Genomic DNA, 20,477 nt, shown 5'->3' with positions numbered 1-20,477 from the left:
GTAGCAGGTAACGATGAATAGGGTTCTAAAGATGACTTTTTCCCCATGAGAGGGCCGCTAAATAACAAATGGAAAAGATAATGCCTGTAGTGCTGCTGGAGAAAGTTATTGTTAGGGCTAATATCTGTTATATCTTCTCTTCTCTGTAAGCTATCCTCTTTTCAGAAGAGACTTCAGGTGGTCTCCAGTGGAATGGTAGTCCAGACACCTCTGCCTCCATGTGCTCTGCAGGTGCTAAGGGTGCCTGCCACATCAGCCTTATTTGTTCCATCTCTGCGAGCTCCTCTTTTCAGCACAGGGCAATTCTACTCCAGCAGTTGTCTCCAAGCATAACTGAGTAACTGTACTGGGATTTTTTTTGTTGTTCTTGTCTATAATGTAGAAAGAAGGCACTTGAAGAGATGTGTATTAGAACTAGCAGGGACCATCAGACAGGCATTAGCCATGCTGACTTGTATCAAGCATGCTGGGGAAAAGTGCTGAGTTTTGCCTTTTCAGTTGTGCATTCACTGAATGTGCCAGAACTTTGCAAGAGGCATGAGTCAAATATAAAACATAACATGAAAACATCATTTAGTTTGAGAGCTCTTGAAACAAAGCAGTGGTATCTTTTACGGAAAAATATTGTGTTTAATGTCACTCTGTGAAGCCTCTGGACTTATTTATCACTGCACTTAGTTGCACACCATTCAGGTATCAACAAGAAAAGACATATAGTAGATCTCTGAGGCTGCACAGTTGTGTTAAATATTCATCTTTTGCCTCAAACAATAAGGATTTTTTTAGCTGTAGCAAGTGTAATGTTTTTTGCTTCGTGAAAGAGCTAGAATTTCAGAGGAGGAACATTATGAACATAAGGAACGTAAGAGGAAGCAACTTATGTCTAATACTTAAATAGGTTTGCAGTAAATAAAATTAATTCCATGCAGTTTTCTGTGATTTATGCATTTTTTTTAAAGATTCTGTCTCAAGAATCTTTTTTCTACTTAAGAATGTATTAAGAGTACAGTGTTTCAGAGATGTTCACCTTCTTCAGGGTAAGAGCTTCATCTTCACTTTGCTTTAAATTAGAGACGTTTTTAGGAGTTGGTTCTGTGGACGAAGCATATTACAACCACTGGATATTTTTGAAAGTCCTATCATACAGAACATGTATCTTTTCATAAAAGGAAAGATGTCTTGTCCATAACAAGCTCTGCATGCTACTAGCAATATGCCCTAATTTCCAATTTACTCACTCAAAAAGGCTTCATTATTATTTTATTGTAAAGGGTTTTGGAAGAAAAGATTCTACCAGTAACTAGTGTAGAAATTTTAAAGCAGCTGATTCCGTACTTATTTCTAATAACATAAGTTGTATAGAATGACATACTCTACCCTTTGTCCCAGGAGAATCAATTGAGGCAAATAAAAACAGGGCATAAACATTTTTGCCTGAAGTGGAAGCTAGATAAGGTGCTTCAACTGGAATATTTTGAGTTTTTGTGTCTAATAACAGTCTAAAGAAAACTTGTTTCTAATTTTTGCCTTTTTAAAAAAGTGAATGAAGTAGTTCCTAATATCAAACCTCCTTAGCCTGCTGCAAAGCTTGGTAACTTTGATCATATTTTCTAGTTTTATTACATAACTATTTTCCCCTCCCCAAAGCATGTGATGAAGCTCCACAATTGTTGAGACTGGCTTTAGCCTAAGTACTCCCCATGCACAAAATAAACCTACAGTGGGGTCTGGCTCTGCTTTACTCAATACAGCTGGGCTAGAAGGTGAGCACTACTCTTCTTCCACACCCTTCCCTGACACCACTCTTCACTCTTTGCCTCAATGACTGAAAACAGCTCCTGGATCACATATGTGGATGGGAATTTATTATTCAGTGGTGGGCTATTGCAGGCCATACTGCTCAAAGCTCTTCATATTAATACTTTAGGTATGTCAACCAATTTCAACAGAATGACAGGTCAGACTTTCAAACGCAATCTCAAAACCAGAAAATTAAGCCAAGTGCATGGAAATAAAAACCAGCAGCCAAGTCAAGGAGAGACTGTGGAGAGATCTGGTCTACAAGTTTTACAGTTACAGGCCAGCACAGCCTTTGTATAACCCCCTGCTGCTGCAGTAGTTGCTGTGACAGCTCACCAAGAAGGTCTTCAGAGAGAATTGGAGTGTGAGGTCTCAATAAATTTGGTCTTGTATCCAGGGTTGTTCCCAAGCTTCCTTCATTCCCCATCCTCTTACAGATCTCACAGAAAGGTCCTAGTTTCAAAGAGAGTTTGGGACAGAAGTCAGTGCCCAAGTTACAGAAATGGCTGGGAGAAGGCAAATTGTGGAGCTGGGAAGGGGTAGCTGCAGACAGATGTCTGGGCCAGCTGTGCCATGCTCATAGTTCTTTTTAATCCACTTAATGCCATCCTTTAAGATGCAGTCAGCGGGCTGCCCAGTATTCTTGTATAGTTACTTTAAATTGAAATATTGCCTTGTCCTCTTGTCATTATAGACACATTTTTTTTCTGAAATTCAGCAAGAAAACTACCTAAGTATATTTCCCTGGATAGAAGAAATACAGTTTTTCATGCAAAACTCTAATTTTTTTAACATTACGCAATTATGCCTGAAAGGATGCTGATGAACTTCCCTGATGGAGCCTATATGCAGCAGTAAACAGGGACATCAGACAGGCTGCACTCCCAGTGAGCAGAGCTTTTCTAGGAAGTGGGGTGGTAGACCAGACATTCACATCAAGCTTCACTCAGTAATCAGTGAAGACAGTGTTCCAAGAGGTCTTGTCTGCTGATCATCAGGGATCCATTTATCTAAATTAAATCTGTTCATTCTATCCCATTGCATCCTCAAGTGGAAGAGCTACTTTAATGCCTTGCTGTACAGTAACTTCACTGGTTATTGTAAATCTGTGCCAATGCTCAGCGTAAGAGAGCTTGTAAATGATCTGACTAGATGCGACACTTTCATACCAGAATTTGTATATTTCCAGAGATGACAAAGGTTTCAAGTTTTCACAGCATGTTTTTAGCCCCTTGTGTCTTCATGGTAGATTTTTTAATATCAGTACAATAATTAGACTTGGGTTATGAAAAATCATGACATTTAAATTTTGGGAGGGTAGTTTCAAGTTTCATCCTTTAAACTTTATAAAAATGGGTGTTAAAAATAGACCCTTTATGTAAGACTTTTTTGTAATTCACTTATAAGTGGTCTTCAAAATGTTTTTCTGCATTTGGGTATATTTTGCTTTTTTCTGGGCAGCAAATAATTTGCAATTCTCTTTCTTTTCTTAAGCTTTCAAAACAATGCAATAGCACCACAGACTTCCCTAAGCACGTACTGCCTCAAGTATACCGTTACACAAAGAAAAGGGGGAACAAATTAACATCTGGAATATTCCTTACCATTTGTGTCTGTCCTCCAAAGTAAAATATCCTTTTTCAGGAGGAAAAATGGTGAAGTATTTCTATGCAAATTTGCATGTAGCGTTTTTAGAAATTCTAAAAAAATTAACTCACATCCTTGATAGGGTTAAAAAGAAAAAAAAAAGGAAGGAAACCCTGCTATATTGGTTTTTAATATGTAAGTTTTCTCTAGTGCAATAGCAGGAATACATAATTCTGCAGGAATACATAATTTATTCTTTTCTGTTGGTGAATATGAAAGAACACATGCACAGCTTGCTATAAAAATTTGTTTACTGGGATGGTTGGAAATATGTATTCTAAAACTCAACATGTTAAAGAGTTATCATGGGAGGAGAAGGGAAAGGAGAAGAAATCTTTTGTTTTCTTTCTCTGAACCTCCACACATACGTTCCAACACACAGCAGGCTAACTAGTTTTAGGGACTCCTCCCCACACTAGTCTCAAAACATCTCAAGCCCTCTACCTCAGTGTGGTATTTTGGGAATCAATATGAACTTAGAGACACCACTGTGACTGCTAGGCATTTTCTGTATAATTTAGACATTTGTGTCTTTGTTTTGCTGCACACTTGAATCACACTCTGTGTTTACAGAAGAGGACCTGTGCTACAAGTTCTTACTACCTGATGTTACAAAGTACCAACAGCCACATAAATCTGTGGTAGTCAGAGAGTGACGTGTGAGTAGCTCTGGAGAAGCTCATTCTTCCAGGCAAGTTAGCAAACAAGACACTGCTGAGGATTCAGGGAGCTGAGGCAGATGCTCAGGTGATGAGGTACACGAAGGAGGCTGCGGCTTTCTACATGGGAATCCTTCCAGCAAGGGAAGGGATAAAACAAGAACAAGAGAAAGGAAAGAAAACCTGCTTTCTGTCACTGAAAAAATAGTGAGTAGGTTCTAGAAAGCTCTTGTAATGGCAAGGGGATTTAACCTGGAAGTCTGATATTTCTTTTTCTCCATAAATCTCTGTATTTCCTGTGCTGCCTAGTGGCTTTGACAGATGAATCCAAGTGAGTGTTGCAGCAGCAGCAGACACAGATCTGCCTGCTGTATTGCTCTGCAGGTCATCAGCTTCACAGCAGAGCTGACAGACATCTCAGCCAGGGAAAGCTACTGACCTTGGGAGCAGGAAAGAAAGTACACCATGGAGAGGGAGCTGAGCTAAAACACTGGAGCAAATCTGGAGGAAGCAAATGGTCCCATAAAGTCTGTCACTCTGCTGTCAGCTGTATGTATCCTGAACCCCTGCAGTGGGTTGCTGCAGGTGAATGCAAATCAAAGCTCAAAGAGCACAGTGTCATCATGTTTAAATACTCTGTGACGGTTTCTTCTGCTGTCAAGGAATCTCAGAAGAAAACATCTTCAGGGACCAAAATAAATATTGTTTCTGAAATGTTTACTTTATTAACATATATACATAGTTCAAGGCACTATATGTATATTTAAAATTGAAATTTGTGTGTCAAATTTCACACAAATTAAGATCTGAATACTCCTATTAAAATTTTGAAGGTTTTCAAGCCACATAGCTTGTCACCTCTCTAACACCCACTCTGATTTCTTGCTCCACAATGGGTGTAACACAAGATTTGGTCAGCTAAATCCATGTTTTCTATCTTCCATATTTGTCTGTTGTCTTCCCATTTTTCCACTATTGTCAGATGCTCTTTTTATTTCCTGCCTATTTTTCCTAGTAACTTGCTGAACCACACAAAGGGATAAAAGAACCCTTGATAGCTCCTCCTAAGGACTGTCCTGTGCTTGTGACCGTGATCAGCAGCTCCCACCTTTCTCCAGTGGTGAATCCCTAACCAGATGTCAAAATTAGCAGTGAGGGACATGGAGCCTGAGGAAGGGAGAATACCAATTACAGGGATGTGAGGAAGCCTTGAGGAAGCTTGTGGCTGCTGTAACACCTCTGCAAATTCTTCAACTACTAAAGAAAAGGGCCACGTTCACTTTATAAGTGGGGAACTCTCTCATGTGACACAACGTGAAGGACATAAAACTTGGTAGCAGCAGATGGAAAAGTGAGAGTCACTGCACAGGACATGTGACTAAAAGGTAGACAGCACAGCATCTAGTGCAGAACAAGCAAGTACAGTGAAAGAGTGAGACCAGTGTAAATACGGGATTTCAGAAATCTTCCTCAAGCATGGGAACACTAGCTGCTTCTGTAAAAAGAGATGAGAAAATGAAGGTAAAGCTTTGGTTTGAGGTGGGGATTAATAAAAGGGAGATGGACAGAGACTACAATATTTATGTGAAGAATAGTGCCTGAAACACAGAAATGGCAGAAACTCAGTAACAGGGAAAAAAAAAATAAAATAAAAATAAAGAGACTTATTTTCTTATTTATTTTCACCTAACATCTAGGAGCACAAAGGGAACAGACTTTTATGTCAAGAAGACTGGCATGAGAACTTAAGAGAACCTTGATAATTTTGGAAATTGTGTAAGATTCCATAATTTAAAATTACATAACTTGAGTAATATTTTATTACAATTTGTAGCAAATATTTGGGTGGAGATAGTAGATTCCATCCTAAAGGTACGGTTTGAAATGTTCATGGCAACAGAACCATCCAGAGAATGATTCAAGTATCTGCCTAAAGTGAAAATTAATAATCTGTATGGCCCTGGTAGAAACACAGCAATTAAGTAGAAAGACATGCTAAAGAAATTGCAGATGAACATGGAAGAACTCGAGAGCAAGCCTGTTTGCTTTTAATTATATAAATGATTGTTAAACCACATCCCCAAACTGAGTTGACAACCTGGAAGGTACTTAGGCAAACCTATCATAACAAGTTTGTTCTTTTCAGAGATGCTTTATGCTCTTATCATATGCAGAAGTATTACTGCACCCATGGTGTAGCACCATTCCTGGTACCAGTGAGCATAAATTGTCTTTATTGTCAGTAAACAATGGGAAGATCTTGTCAGCAGTAAAGTTAATCAAGTGATTGACAGAGGTTAAAGAATGCATGGAAAGGGATCTCTCCTATGTCATGCTTGAATCATCCCTTGTACCTTCTCAGGTACTAATTATAACCCTGCACAAACTGATAGGTAAAGACCTGCCTGTTAGAGTCAAAGAGAAATGCTTGACATGACACAGACATCATTATAGAAATGCTAAGGAATAAAAGCAGCACAAATCTGAACCTGTTATGCAGGTGAGCAGATGGCCACCCACAGCATAGGCAAGAAACCAACACCTCAAGCTTCCATGGACTGCAGGTCACTTAAAGCAGCTGCAGACTTGGGGTGAGACTGGAGTAGAGGAAACCAAAGACAACTGTGGAGTAGTAGTAGAGTGTCACACACTGACATACAAATCTTGGGAAAACTCTTGAAAACCTTCAGTTAACAACTAAAGAAGTGATAAGATAAATGTATTGTCTGGAGGTAGCAGCAATGCAAAGGAGAAGAGAAATAACAAGGTGGAAGCAATAACCTTGCCAACAGCACAGTGCTCTAGAGTCAAGGCTTTAAACTAACTGCTATTGATACAAATGCCAGCATGATGGGAAAGAGCACATCCCTTGTACAGAGTAGACACTCTTCTCTCTTCCTTACACAAGCAAGCATTCATGCTAACTAGAGGACCAAAAGTATCAGGAGCTTGCTATGAGTTTAACGGAAGTAGCTTGTGGGAGGGAAGTAGAGATGGGCTAGCAATGGGTATGTGCCCAGTCTGACGGCTATCTGTTAAGCGTAAATATTCCTTTTGTTCTACAGTCAGGAACTTCATGGATTTTGTAATGTGAGCAGAGTGTGGTACCTGTACAATCCCCACCCCTGCTTCTTTTATTGTAATACACAGATTTGTCAGAAGTCAGTCAGTTAATGAGAAGTCAGAATACCTCAAAGTCTGTGAGACTAAAATCAATGTGATTACCAAAAAACTGTTTCCAGAAGGAATTTGAAAATGTAAAACGCCTTGGAAGTACAGGATGCAAGTCTTCATTTTGCAGTGAAGAATGTCAATTCTGTCACTTCAAAGACTAGAGCCATTTCCAAAATGGTTTTCGAAAAGCTGTTCTCACCCCAAAAAATATTTTCCTAATATTTTCCTTCATTTTCAGCCTATAGCAGCACATGCACTATAAATGAAAGTTGTTGCATTTATTTGATTAAATGCTGCCATTTCTATAGATGAAAATTTGCCAGAATGGTATTATGTGCAGAAAAAAAGTAGTTCAAAAACATTAGAGCTTGTATGATACTTGAATTGCACTTGTAAATCTTTTTACCCTAAGTTAGCTACAAATTCTTCTGCTGCCCCTGTGATTTTTTCTTAAATTTTTGCTGAAATTTGTTCATAATTTGTGCAGTTTACATAACCCCCAAATGACATCTGACTTTTTACACAGAGAAATGGCTTTGAGCACAGGGAAACTTACTTAGAAATTCCAGTGCTAATGCATGCAGTAAAGCTCTCTGTGTTCTCAAGAGTCTTCTTAATGTTCTCTTTATGAGGAATGTCATGGACTTTAACCATTTTCCTTTCCAGCAATATGTATTTCCCCCCCTGTGAGGAAAGTATCTTCTCAGCTTTCTAAAGTATGTCATGTGTCTAAGTCAGCTGCAGCCACGCTAGATGAGTAAGTAGGTAGATGTAGTGTGAAATGGGATTCTCACGTTTTTCAAATGCATACCCATAAAAACAATACTCTTTAAAAAGGTAAAAGGTTTCCTGATGAGTTTTACATTTTGCTTTTTATAAAATGTTCCTGAAGACTGTAGAGTGCTCTTAATCACAATTTTAGCAGAGCTCCTTAAAAACCACATGCAGGCATCTCAAACTTTTCAATAATGTATTACTGTCAGGCTTAATGTTTTGTTGCTGAGCAGTAATGACTGATTAAGAAGTACAAATGCGTATCTGCTTGATGATGTAGAGATTTAAGCAGGGCTTCCTCAGGATACTAAGTTTGTTATAAAATAATAAAAAGAAATCTTAGACAGCCTTTATGAGCACAGAGGCTGTCAAAGCAATAAGAAGAATATTACTGTACACAAGGCAAGGATTTTATAATGTTCAGCCAAGCTGCAATTTCAGTTTAAATGAATATTCACGTGGCAGTGTTCTATCCTAATAAAACACTTAATGTCTGAACGCTCTCTGCTAATTGTTCACACGATTTCTTTTTCTTCTTATTCCATCAAATGGACAGAAAGTCCACTTTATGGCTTGCTCTGAAAGACTTTAAAAAGAGTCAAACATTTCCAAAGAAGACCTGACAAGAGAAAGATGTCTGTATGGTAGATGTGTACATGTCTTGAAACACTTTTTGAAACACTGATTTGCAGTAACCAGCAGAAGAGCAAGATGTTTTGCTGTAGATACTCAAGTCTTCAGTTCCCGAAAAGTAAAATGTAGAGGGTGCAATAAACTGTTCTCTGAGCCAGTAAGTGTTCAAACCCTGCAGTTTCAATAGTTACAACCAAAAGGTGGTCTGCCACTTATACAAGAAGAATGACATAATGGAGGCCATGTGGTGTCTTGGACACTTCAAGCTACTTAAGAGAAATAAAGTCCCTTCATGATTCTGCCACCTTGGTAATAACATGGGAACATCAGACTTAAAAGCATGGTTCATACAGCTTGATGTGGGCAGCCAAGCTTTTAAAATTAAAAGCTATAATATGTGCATACCCTTTATTGGCTGAGCACAGAATCTGTGCACTGGCCTGTATGACGCAGCAACATGGGATAGGTATGCAATATGAAGGTCTAGTTACAAATACAAATTCTCTTTTGATTCAGACTTTCTTACTCTTCACAAATTTTTAGAACTTGGACATGATGCAAAATACGGTTTTTGAAGAACCCGAAAAAAACAAATTGTTAAAATTTGGAGTTCGAATTCTGACACGATTGCCGTTAACCAGGCTAGTTTTCAGTAATTGCCTTTTGCACTGATCTTTCTTTCCAAAACACAAATTCTTAAAAATGCAAACATTTCAAACATTCCATGCTGCTTCAATTGATTGAAATTTTCCATGTAGGCTATATTTAAATCAATTAAGGTGCAATTAATGTTCCATTGTTGCCAATAGCTTCTAATTGTACTCTAATAGACTACAGATAAATTGAAATAAGTAAATGGAGCCTGAGGTAACTCAATTACACTTTTTCTGGTAGACTTATTCTCTATTACTTTACATGAATTTATTTGTGAAATACTGAATGGCTTTCAGGACTCATGGCAAAAGAGAGAATGTGCCTGTGTCAAGGTTTCTCTTGGGCAGAGTGACCAGTATGAATGCCATTGTTTTGTGAAGACTAAGTGTTCAGAAGCACTTAAAAGCATGCCCATGTCTGTGCTGTTTTGATTTTGCTACTCACTCAGCATTGCAGGGGGTATATGGAAATCTTTATAGCTCAGAGACATCTGATAAAATCTCTCAATCTGTCTTCATTTAGATTGTGGTACCCTGAGAACACTCCTCTAGATGAATGAAGACAGCACAAATAAAAGTGTTATGTTAGGGCTATCTTCACATTGCAAGAGCAGCACATGCATCTGTGAGATTATTTAATTGGCAGGTGCATCGGGGCTGTGTTGCACTGTTTTGGTATGCTAGTAAGTCTGTCCTTAAAATAACTGTGGCTTTAAAACAGATAGCATATCATGGGTTGTTAGAAGTAACATATTACGACATGCTCTGAGGGTTTTTACTTAGTGTTTGGAGTTAAAAATATGTCTTATATACTAGAAATTCAATAAGGTGCCTAAGTCCTCTGAAAAAAAAATGTATTTAGGGATATCGCTGTCACTCTCCTATTGAGTGTTTTAGAAAACTAAAACCCAAGCCCATCAAAATCTGTAAAGATCACTCCAATTATGCCCAAACAACTCATTAAAAACTAAATCAAGGAAGCGTTAATGTAACTCTGTTATAAAAGTTGAGATTTTCCAAATACGTAGAAAATCTAAAATGATAGTTGGAAGTCTTGAATCCACAGTACACAGAGCCTTCCTTGGTGTACATTTATTTCTTACAATGAAGCCTGAATGGGGTCTTAAATGGATAATGTTTACCTTAATGCTTAGAGTTCGAAGGCTTTCAACATCCATAAATTTAAAAACAACTCTTGTTAGGAAACCATGCACCAAGTTAATGCCAGTTGAGACAGCGAAAACATGAAGTATGGTTAAGAGATCAACAGTCACATCTAGGGCTGTTACAAGGTTCAAATTTACAGGAGTTACACAGTTGAGGTTTTGCTTCTTTACTGGAAAAGTTAAAGGAAGCAAAGCAATGCAGAAGAGCTGATACAATAGATCTATCCCCCCTCAAAAAAGTATTTTAAGGACTAAGTTTCTTGCCTGCAGAGCAAAACCCCCTCAGTATCCTTAAGTCATTGACTGCACCTTTCTGATGCAAGGTGATTGTTCTTGCCTATTGCAGAAGTTTGAAAAAAAGACAGATTTCTCTACCTGATTCTTCTTCAGTTCTCTCCTGAAAGTTAAAGCCATTGCATGTCCTACCTGCACAAAAACCAAAATGCCACTTCTCTGATGTGTAAACTGGTAGTGTGCATTTATCCACGCCTTATAGGATGTCTCTCTTTCAAAACAGGCATTAGAGAATGGCTCCAGAAGATACAATAAAAAAATTCTTAATCCCTAATGGAGTTTTTTACAATTCTGTAGGACATGCGCTTCCCCAGAGAACTGCCTCTCAATCCTGAGAGGGGTACGGAAATGCTTACAGGAATGTAATGTGCAAGGGGGAGCTCCAAAACGAGCAGACGGGACTGGATGGAACAGTGCCAAGAGTTCAGATAGTTTGCAGGGCTGTTCCAACAGGCTTTGGGGGAGGGAGGGAGGATGGAGGGGAGGGAAGCTTGCTTATGCCTCATCAGAGGATAGACATCAACAAAACCAATGAAATGACTGAAATAATGCACCCTATGTTTTGTTCTATGTCCAACACCTTGGGAATTTCTGGGGGAAATACTGTAAAACCTTAGCACAAGTCCTGCAAGAAGTGCAACTGTTCAGAAATTACCTCCTTTTCAATTTCTAGAGGCACCCTGTGGAATTTGAAATTCCTGTAGTCTGTATTCAACAGGTGTAACTGTGTCCTGGATTCAGCAGTAGCAGTCATTTTTCTCCTTGGTAGCTGGTGCAGTGCTGTGTTTTGACTTTCGGCCTGGGAACAGAGCTGATAACAATGATGTTTTGGTTTGGCCAAGGACTTTGTGAGCCTCATGCTCTGCCAGGGAGGAGGGGAAGCCAGGAGGAAGCAGAGACAGGACACCTGACCCAAACTGACCAAAGATGTATACCATACCACAGCACGTCATGCCCAGGAGGTAACTGAGAGTTACCCAGAAGGGCTGGGAGTCTGCAGGGTTGGAGGGGGTATTGGTTGGTGCATGGTTGGGCTGGGGGGGCGAGTTATCGGTCAGCTGGTGGTGAGGTGATGTATTCTCTTCCCTTGTTATTTCCTTTATCATTATTATCATTGGTGGTAGCAGTAGTGATCTGTGTTATACCTTAGTTACTAAACTGTTCTTATCTCAACCCGTGGGAGTTGCATTCTTTTTGATTCTCTCCATCCCTCCAGGAGCAGGCGGAGGGGAAGAATGGGGGGGGGAAGTGAGTGAACGAGCTGTCTGGCTGGGTTTAAACCACAGCAAACTGTAATAAACCGAATGATTCTTCTATCAGTTATTCCTTTTTGACCTCTCTTCCCAAGGTACTGCTCTGTGCACAAGGGGATTTCTGTAATAATTACCCCTCAGTGCCCAGTGGAATAAGTGGTAATTACGCTGTCTAAATGTAGAAATAGATCCTCATGCCATTGGTTCCAAAACTGACAGGAAGCCTTACCCCATTTTTTTAAGGGTTTTTCAGTTTTCATATTCCTCTAGCACTGCAAGACTGAAGATACACACAGCATTGCACAGAATTCCTTGCTCTGCAGCTTACCTGAACTACCTGTCTTATAACTTGTTTAATAAACAGTTGTTGTACCCTAGGGTTCCTTTCCTTAGCTGCAGCGTAGGGACAGCAGATGTTCTGCAAAATTAAATCCTTTGTGATTATGGGGTTGCTCAGAGGGCCATCACATCTACCCACCCCCAAGAGAATGAGTCAGTCAAGCAAATGAGAATTCTATTCCTCTTTCCTATCAGCACGAATGGAAATTGTTAACACTTTTAGTAAACCATGCCACCAAATGGAGACAAAACTGTTAGGAGAAACTTATACCTGTGTTGTGATAGTGTGAGTGGCAATGGGAAAAATTATTTTGCTGGACAAAAGCCCACCACCTGGTATTTTTGCCAAGGTAGAGGGTCTCGGGAATAATGACAGTGTTACAAAGCTAAAAGGGAGGATGAAATCTTGTAGATGGTATGTACAATTTACACGACTATCCTAGAAGGTCTGATCAATATCAGTTCACAATACTCTGCTCCTTCATGGTAATGAACTTTCACACTTAATTGCAGAAAAATAATTTATCTCATCAGATTGACTTGCTGAATTAAAGATTCTAAATCTCTTTTTTTGGCCAACGCACCAAATATAAACCTTCCATCTACAGTGCAGTCTCTAAATTTAGCCAAGAATTAAGATATTCCTGCTTCTGCATCCTGAATAATCTAATGGAATCAATTATGGCTTTGCGTAGATGGCATCTGGTATTTACAAATACAACACAAAACATGAAATCCAACCAAAATAAGCATGAAACTAAAGTTTCCACCCATCCTACTTCATCCTCAGTAAACATATTATTATTTTGCATCACGGAGTGGATTTTTCATGTTTCTTACAGATTTCAGCTTAGAAGCTCTCCAAGAGAATGTAGCACAAGCAGAAGAAAGGGGCTTTGTCTTCTTTCAAATACAGCCTAAATAGATAAATATAACTGTACCTGCAATCAAGGACTCTTCCAAATGCTGCACAGCCAGGAAGGGTATGGGTTATGTCCCTCACTGAACTCCGGACCAGAGTCAGAGCATAGCAAAGCAAGAAGTCCCCTTCTAAGGACTTGGCTAGCCTGTGGCCTCTGAGCAGCCTTGGAGGAGACAATGCACCCTGAAACGTTCTACAGTGAAGACCCATGTTTCTCTCAACCCCTACTGCTGTGGTGTACAGCCAGACTTGCAAGCCTCTGAAACAGGGGTTGTTTTTTTCTTTCTCCTCTGGTTTAATTTTATATCACATGTACTCTTTTATCCAGTTCAAGTACCTGCACAAATGCTGCTGCCAGCACAGAGAAGGGGACAGCTCAGTTGAGGGAATGAGTGACTGTGAGCTTTTGCAGGAGAAAAGGGAGAGAGACATTTATTTCAGTGGCAGCAGCAGCTTGTGCTGAGTTACAGTTATTGTGAAACTACAGCAAAGTCACAGACTCTCATCATTGTGTCTGAATGGATTAGTGCAACAGATTCCAGCCATAGTACATTTTACATATGTATCTAAACTTATGTAAGAATACGTGACTTTAGGTTCATAGGTGGAATACATGGGGTGTTTTCATTCCAAGATTACAACCCTACAAATACCTAAATGTGGGTAATTTCAGTGGTTTCTGAAACTAATACATTTTGTGGGTTTATCCAAATGTTTCTAGAATGTCTGTTTTGCTTACAAGAAACAAATGTTCCCTGTGAAAATATCTGGCTTTAATACCTTTAACCACAACTGTTGAAATTGCTGAAACAACTACTGATCACAGCATGACACAGCCATCTATGAAATAATTTAACTATAGTTTGGAGGAAGTGACTCCATGCTATGGTTCACTGAGCTACATACTATGCTGCAACACTTTCTCTTCTTTCCCATCTATCATAAAAATAGGGGCATGTCTTCAATCATGTCAAAGTATCCTTTGCTAAAAACACATGTTCACATTTGTTAAAAGAAATAAAAAAAATAAAAAAAAAATTTTTCTGGTATTTTTAGTATGTCATTTTAATCTTCACGGGTTCAGCAACGATAAGCCATATGAAGTAATATCAATATCATAAGCAGATGCCCTCACCACAGGTAGTTAAAAGGTTCTTCATTGTTTAATTTAACCAGACACTTCAGAAATTACTTGATTCTACTCAGTGACAGTGTAAATGGAAGTTAGCTATGCAAGAAGATGAAATAACCACCAACCTGAGTTTTGCAGCATGAGTTGAGTTCTGAAGCTTAGTATCCTTGCTACATGTTGTTGTGTGCAAACTGTCTATAAGGATACTGTTACAGCAGAACTTCAGGAGTTTTAGCAACCATGCAAATGCAAACTCTCACAGCTCCTGCTTGAATACATGTAGATGGAGCAGAGCATCTGTGGGTTGTCTGTGCGTGATGTATCCACGTGGCAAATCAACCAGAGAGCCTGCCTCTCCTCAGCACTCCTGGCTGCAGCAGGATGCCCTGGGAGTGTGGACCGTGGCGCATGCTGCTCACACCTGACCAACTTCTACCTGCTTCTGTTTTAACCTGGGCTTTTCCCCACAGTAATCTGTACTTTTTGAAAGGCAAAATTTATTCTAATTTATATATGCATGTAATAGCTGTTAGGCTGGGAAACGTGTCGCACAAAGATGTGAACCATTAGAAGAATCCTGACATCTAAACCTTCCTAATATAACATAGCAATAAATATTATAAACTTTTTTGAAAGCTGAGCAATGCATAGAATATTACTTCCAGCTGCATATTGCAAGTCACTGGAAAGAAAAATATCTTGGCCTAATAAAAAATAGGAAAGACTGGCAATGACCATAGAAAATCTTCTGGGACCAAAATAGTCCCAAAGTTGGAAAAGTATTTTGGAAATATGTATTTATTATTCATTTTATTTACGGAGAATAGCTCCTAAGTAGCAAACCTCCCAGTTATAACACTTACAGTAATCTTGACTTTAAACAGACAACTACTAGTTCCTGTGATATAATATCACTTATATCAATTTCATTGGTCCAGCATTGACCAGAGAAGTCAAAAAGTGAAAAAAGATCAGTTTCCATCTCATGTTTAAAGTGAATAACAATACCACTGTATTTTTAGTACGATGGAAAGAGTTGTGATAGTCCTGTGATAAGGAACAACTCAGTCTCTACCAAGTGCTACACAAGCTGTGTAGTTTGCTGTTCAGGAGGGTTATAAACAGTCCTTTTATTTCAGCCAAAGTGATAAGAATAGGCATGATTCAATGGCACATTTTAGTGTGTCACTAGAATGTGATCTTCTGCAAACTGCTTTTAACACAATAGGACTATTACTTGACCGGCATATTTGATGGTCACATGCTTTTGTTGCCATGGGCTGTGAGAATCAGTGGAATCAGAATTGCTGTAGAAATGTGAATGTACTTTTATGACGGTCTGTAGTAATTCTGTACGTCTCTTATGTCTGTGTTCTTATAGCCACTTGGGCACTGAAGTAGCTGAAATGAGAAAGAGGCAGCAGTCACAAAATGAAGGAACATCAGCTGTGTCTCAAGCACCTGGAAACCAAAGGCCCAACAACACATGTTGCTTTTGTTGGTGCTGTTGCTGCAGCTGTTCATGGTATGTTCTGTAGTCTATTTGGTTCCATATCCACCACAGGTAAACAATGAGAATGGAAAGTGCCAAGCACTGGGAATATGCAAACGTGTGGGAGAGGATTTCTGTCAAGAGGCACAGTTTAACATTTCACTTAAGAATTTGATTAAACAGTTCCCTGATTTGGTTGGACATCTTGTGAGGGGGAAGAGGAGAGAGTAGTAAATTCCAGCTATATTTACCATACTTAAACCATAACTAAATGAGGAAATTTCAGTTGCAAAACTAGTATGTGTGAATGATAGACTTGATACTGAACGCTTTATAATTTGCATTCAAAACATTATTTTTTCCTGCTTGTAGTTTTGATATTGTAGTTCTCTACGTTCAGGAGTGTAAAAGGGAGATAGATAGTCACAAATGAGGATATAGAATATGTGGTAACCTGTTTACTACTTAGTTGTCGAATAACATATATACTGTAAATCTGAAAACACAAGCCTTACATTCCACTCTATCTTTTAATTGTTGTGGCGTTATTTTAGTGGAAAAAAGGCTCAAAAATTGTCATTGCTTGTCTCTTTCTAAACAAAGAGTTCACCTGGAAATTTAAAGAATTAAAGCCAGTTTCAGAAATATGCTTAAATTCTTAGTGTCTTGAGATGCACCAGGTCTTTATTTCTTGTTGTCATGAACACAGTGTTGAAATACACAGTAACATACAGTACATGTTACTGTGTATTCCTGTTACATACATAGTTCAGTCTTTTTGGAGTGACTGTTCCTCTGTGTATCTGTGTTATTTTCACTTGAATCAGCCATCTGGCACCAACCTAGAACCTGAGGCTATTTGCCCTCAATGTATTTTAAAAAACATACCAGCATGTATGCACCAGGCATCAAATGAGACAGCTTTTTCCAAGATGCCACATCCTGGAGGCAGTACCAGGGCAGACTTGCCTTGGCTGTTACTTCTGGTTTCATCTGGAGGCAGAAAATATTTGGAGCAAGGATGAGTGAGAGCTCATTCTTTTCAGAAGTTACTTTGCAGTGTGTTCAATCCATACAGCAAAGAGTTGAAAGTGTATTAAATAGGAAGAGAAGGAAAGATGTTTTGCCACTGTTATCTCTGCTTTTGTGACAAGGGCACAATTTAAGACTAGCTATACTGTTACAGAGCAGAGGTTCATTTAGCTCAGTACCCTATTTCAGGAAGTGACCCGTAGTGGATGCCACAAAGAAAGGTTCAAAAAAGAGGAAATACACCTCCTCAGCCTACCTACAGTAAAACTCCTCACAACTTCTGACAACCTGCAACTTAGGGACTTCTTGGCCCAGAGCTTATTTCTGTGTGTTTTATAGCCCTTGATGGAATTTTCTTTCATTAATTTGTCAAACCACTTTCTGAAGCGACTTCCTGAACTCATCTAAACTTTTGGCATCCCAAGTTTCCTGTAGCAATAAATTCTACAAGAGATCTGTGAGCTCTGTAAACTACTGCTCCCTTTTATTTGTTTTAACTTACTAGATGTTGATTTAATTTGATGCTTCCTTGTTCTTATGACTGTGAAGAAGAGTGAGTAATTGTTGCAAAGATGGTGATGATTTCACAGAGCTCTACCAAATCCCCCTTCAGCTGTCTTCTGTTCCATAGTCTTCTCTATTTTAATATAGAAAATGCCCCGGACCATGGTTTATGCTTATCTCTCTTCTATCTATCCACCTACCTTGTGTCTTTTTCTGTACCTCTCCTATTCTGTTATCTCCTGTCTGAGATGTGTGACTAGATCTGTTGCAGTAGTCAAGACACAGGTGTACCTTTTTTTGTGTTTGGCTTTTCATTATTAATTCCTAGCTTTCTGCTTGCTTTTTAACAGCCCTGAGATTATGTTTTCATAGGATTATCCACCATGACTACAATATTTCTTTACTGAATGGAAATAAAGCCTATCATTGTGCATGTACAGCTACGACTGGCTTTGCCTTGCATACTGGAACATGAATGGCCATAAAAGTAACAGCCTAATTTCTAAAACTTAAAGACAACTGATTTTATTTTTTAAGCAATGTAACTATAGCTCGAGAAGTCTTATTTGACGACTATATTTTGAAGCTTTCATAAACTTTGTGACTCTTGGAGACCCCACTGTCCTTTTATGAAATACCATTATTTGTTTGAACAGCTTATGCATCTAAATTAGAGCAATTATCGATTTAGTAATTGGTTTTGCTGTTAATACTCTGACTTTCAGGGGTCTTTGGGGGTTGAGGGCTTTGTTTTGGTAAAGTAGATTAAACTGAGCATGGAGAAATCCTGACCATTTGAACTAGTTTTCAGGATTAAGTCAAAGAATGAGTTAAAGGGGATAGTGACATTGCTTGTGTTTTCTAAAATCAAAAAGGTAGAATGCATGATGTACTAAGTCTTTTCAAGCTCTGTCTTCTGTGATTCCATGGTGGAAACTCCATGAGAGGAGAGATGGGGCAAAAATTTGAAAAAGATGATATGAAATGTTTCAGAATCTCAGTTAAAATGAAGTCATTTGTTCTGAGGCCAAATTTGTTTGGTAAATTTGAGCTATCCAGGTAGAGTACGGCTTACTGTTCTTGCCTCAGCTATGTACCCTTAAAAACCCCACAAAAATTGTTTTGAAAAAAATATGTAACTTAGCTAGTCACTCATTATATAGGGGATTCTAGGTAGGTAATCCTCTAGGGTAGTTCTCTGTGACAGGAAAGCCTAATTGATAATTCTAACAGGTTCTCTGGACCGAATGCAGTTACAGGCCTTCTCTAGTTCCACAGGTCTTTGTATTTCAGTAATGTGAATTTCTCAAGAGATACCTGTCTGAAAATGTTTATGGATTCATTAATAGTGATGAAAACGCTTTAGCTATCAATATCAAGATTAGGAGACTTTTCTTTTGTTTTCCCCCAGGCTGTGTGACTCAGGGCAGCTCTTACATCACAGACCTCTTAGTGCCTCAACTTTCTCACCATTCATAGAAATGAAACGGGGTGGCTTTTAATAAGAAGCTTTCACTTTCATCTATTTGAAGAGTTGGTTCAATAGTTCATATATCCAAACAAATCATTAGAATTCTGAAAATATCTTTTGTGAATCATGTGATGTTTTTTTCTTCTGTTCCATCCTGTGTTACAATCAGAATACACATTAAGTCTTCTGTTTGAATAACATTATAGGCAAATACTCACACCTTTGTTTGGGGAAGTAGTACCTTGCCTAATAGAGACTTGTTAATAGCAAAAATTTAGATAAAAAAATTATTCAATACATCTTCTTACAAACATTTTTGCCACTAATAATTGCTTCTCAAGGGTAACAAATATTTGAAGTACTTCTCCATTGCTGTGGGATAACCCTGGTAGGCAGCTCAGCCCCTTGCAGCTGCTTGCTCACTCCTGCCCTGTGGGATGGGAAGAAAATCAGAAGGATGAAAGTGATAAAACCCATGGGTTGAGACACAGACAATTTAACAGGTAAAGCAAAGCTGTGTGCACAAGTAAAGCAAACCAAGGAATTCATTCACTGCTTCCCGTTGTCAGGCAAGAGTTCAGCAGGGCTCCATCATAAGTAATGGTTACTTGGGAAGACAGATGCTACAGTGAACCTCCCTCCTTCCTCCTTCTTCCCCAGCTTCTATTGCTAAGCACGATGTCATATGGTGTGAACTATCCCTTTGGTCAGTTGGGGTCAGCTGTCCTGGCTGCATACCCTCCCATACCCATACCTCTTGAGCACACCCACCCTGCTTGCTGGCAGGGCACAGTGAGAAACAGAGAAATCACTGATACTGTGCAAATGCTGTTCAGCAACAGCTAAAATATTCATGTGTTATCAACACTGTTTTGATCATAAATCCAAAACACAACACCATATGGGCTGCTATGAAAAAAATTAACTCCATCGCAACCAGACCTGGTACCTCTAGTAGCACTGGAAATTGTCAGGACAGTAAATTGCTTAGTTCACAAGGGCAAAGCAGGGCTGATTACCCAGGTTTGCTCAGATTGGAAAAGGTGGAGGTAAATAGGCTCCTTAACTTGGCCATTTTATTGTAATAGGTATGGTCAGGATGTTGCCAAACTAGCTTAAGCCTTGAACTGGTGCCTGACCATCAGTAATAAAGGAAGCAGTCCTCCTTAATGGAGAAAATAAAGTGCTTCTAAAGTTCACAATAGGAAAAGCTTGTCCACTTACTGCAGAAGCAGATGATATAACCCTCTGGAGATCTTCTATAGGACCTTCCTCTCTCTGCTGACCAAATACAGACCTTTGGCACATACTTCAGGAAGACTGCCTCATTAAAGCACCTAACAGAGAAGTACCAGTCAGGTACCTAAGGTGCTGGACTGAATCTCACCCTGTGTTTTAAACTCCCACAAAATACCATTCCTACAGAGGACAAAAGAAAGAGCTTCCTTACTAGGTGTCATTTCAATGACTCAGGTAGCCCGAGGGTTGCAACATTTGCAGTAAAACTCCTAACGTGACAGTCTATAATATCC

The 20,477-nt window shown here is 39.0% G+C and overlaps 1 protein-coding gene across 3 annotated transcripts in view; it reads left to right on the top strand.

The window, feature by feature from the left end:
- Nucleotides 1-20,477, top strand: part of RGS17 (regulator of G protein signaling 17) — a 78,205-nt gene that overhangs the window by 27,859 nt on the left and 29,869 nt on the right. For all 3 annotated transcript variants that reach the window (XM_061471589.1, XM_061471587.1, XM_061471588.1), the window contains exon 2: nucleotides 15,828-15,971. In XM_061471589.1, the coding sequence (XP_061327573.1) occupies nucleotides 15,853-15,971 (119 nt within the window). In that variant the 5' untranslated portion in view covers nucleotides 15,828-15,852. The remainder of the gene's footprint in view (nucleotides 1-15,827; nucleotides 15,972-20,477) is intronic.

The sequence above is a fragment of the Pezoporus flaviventris genome, unplaced genomic scaffold (assembly GCF_033815535.1).
Source record: "Pezoporus flaviventris isolate CSIRO_AGI_PZ_B2104156 unplaced genomic scaffold, CSIRO_AGI_Pfla_v1 ptg000066l, whole genome shotgun sequence".
NCBI classification, from domain to species: Eukaryota; Metazoa; Chordata; class Aves; order Psittaciformes; family Psittacidae; genus Pezoporus; species Pezoporus flaviventris.
The sequence above is the reverse complement of the archived record's forward strand: the minus strand, read 5'-3'. Positions and strand labels throughout refer to the sequence as shown.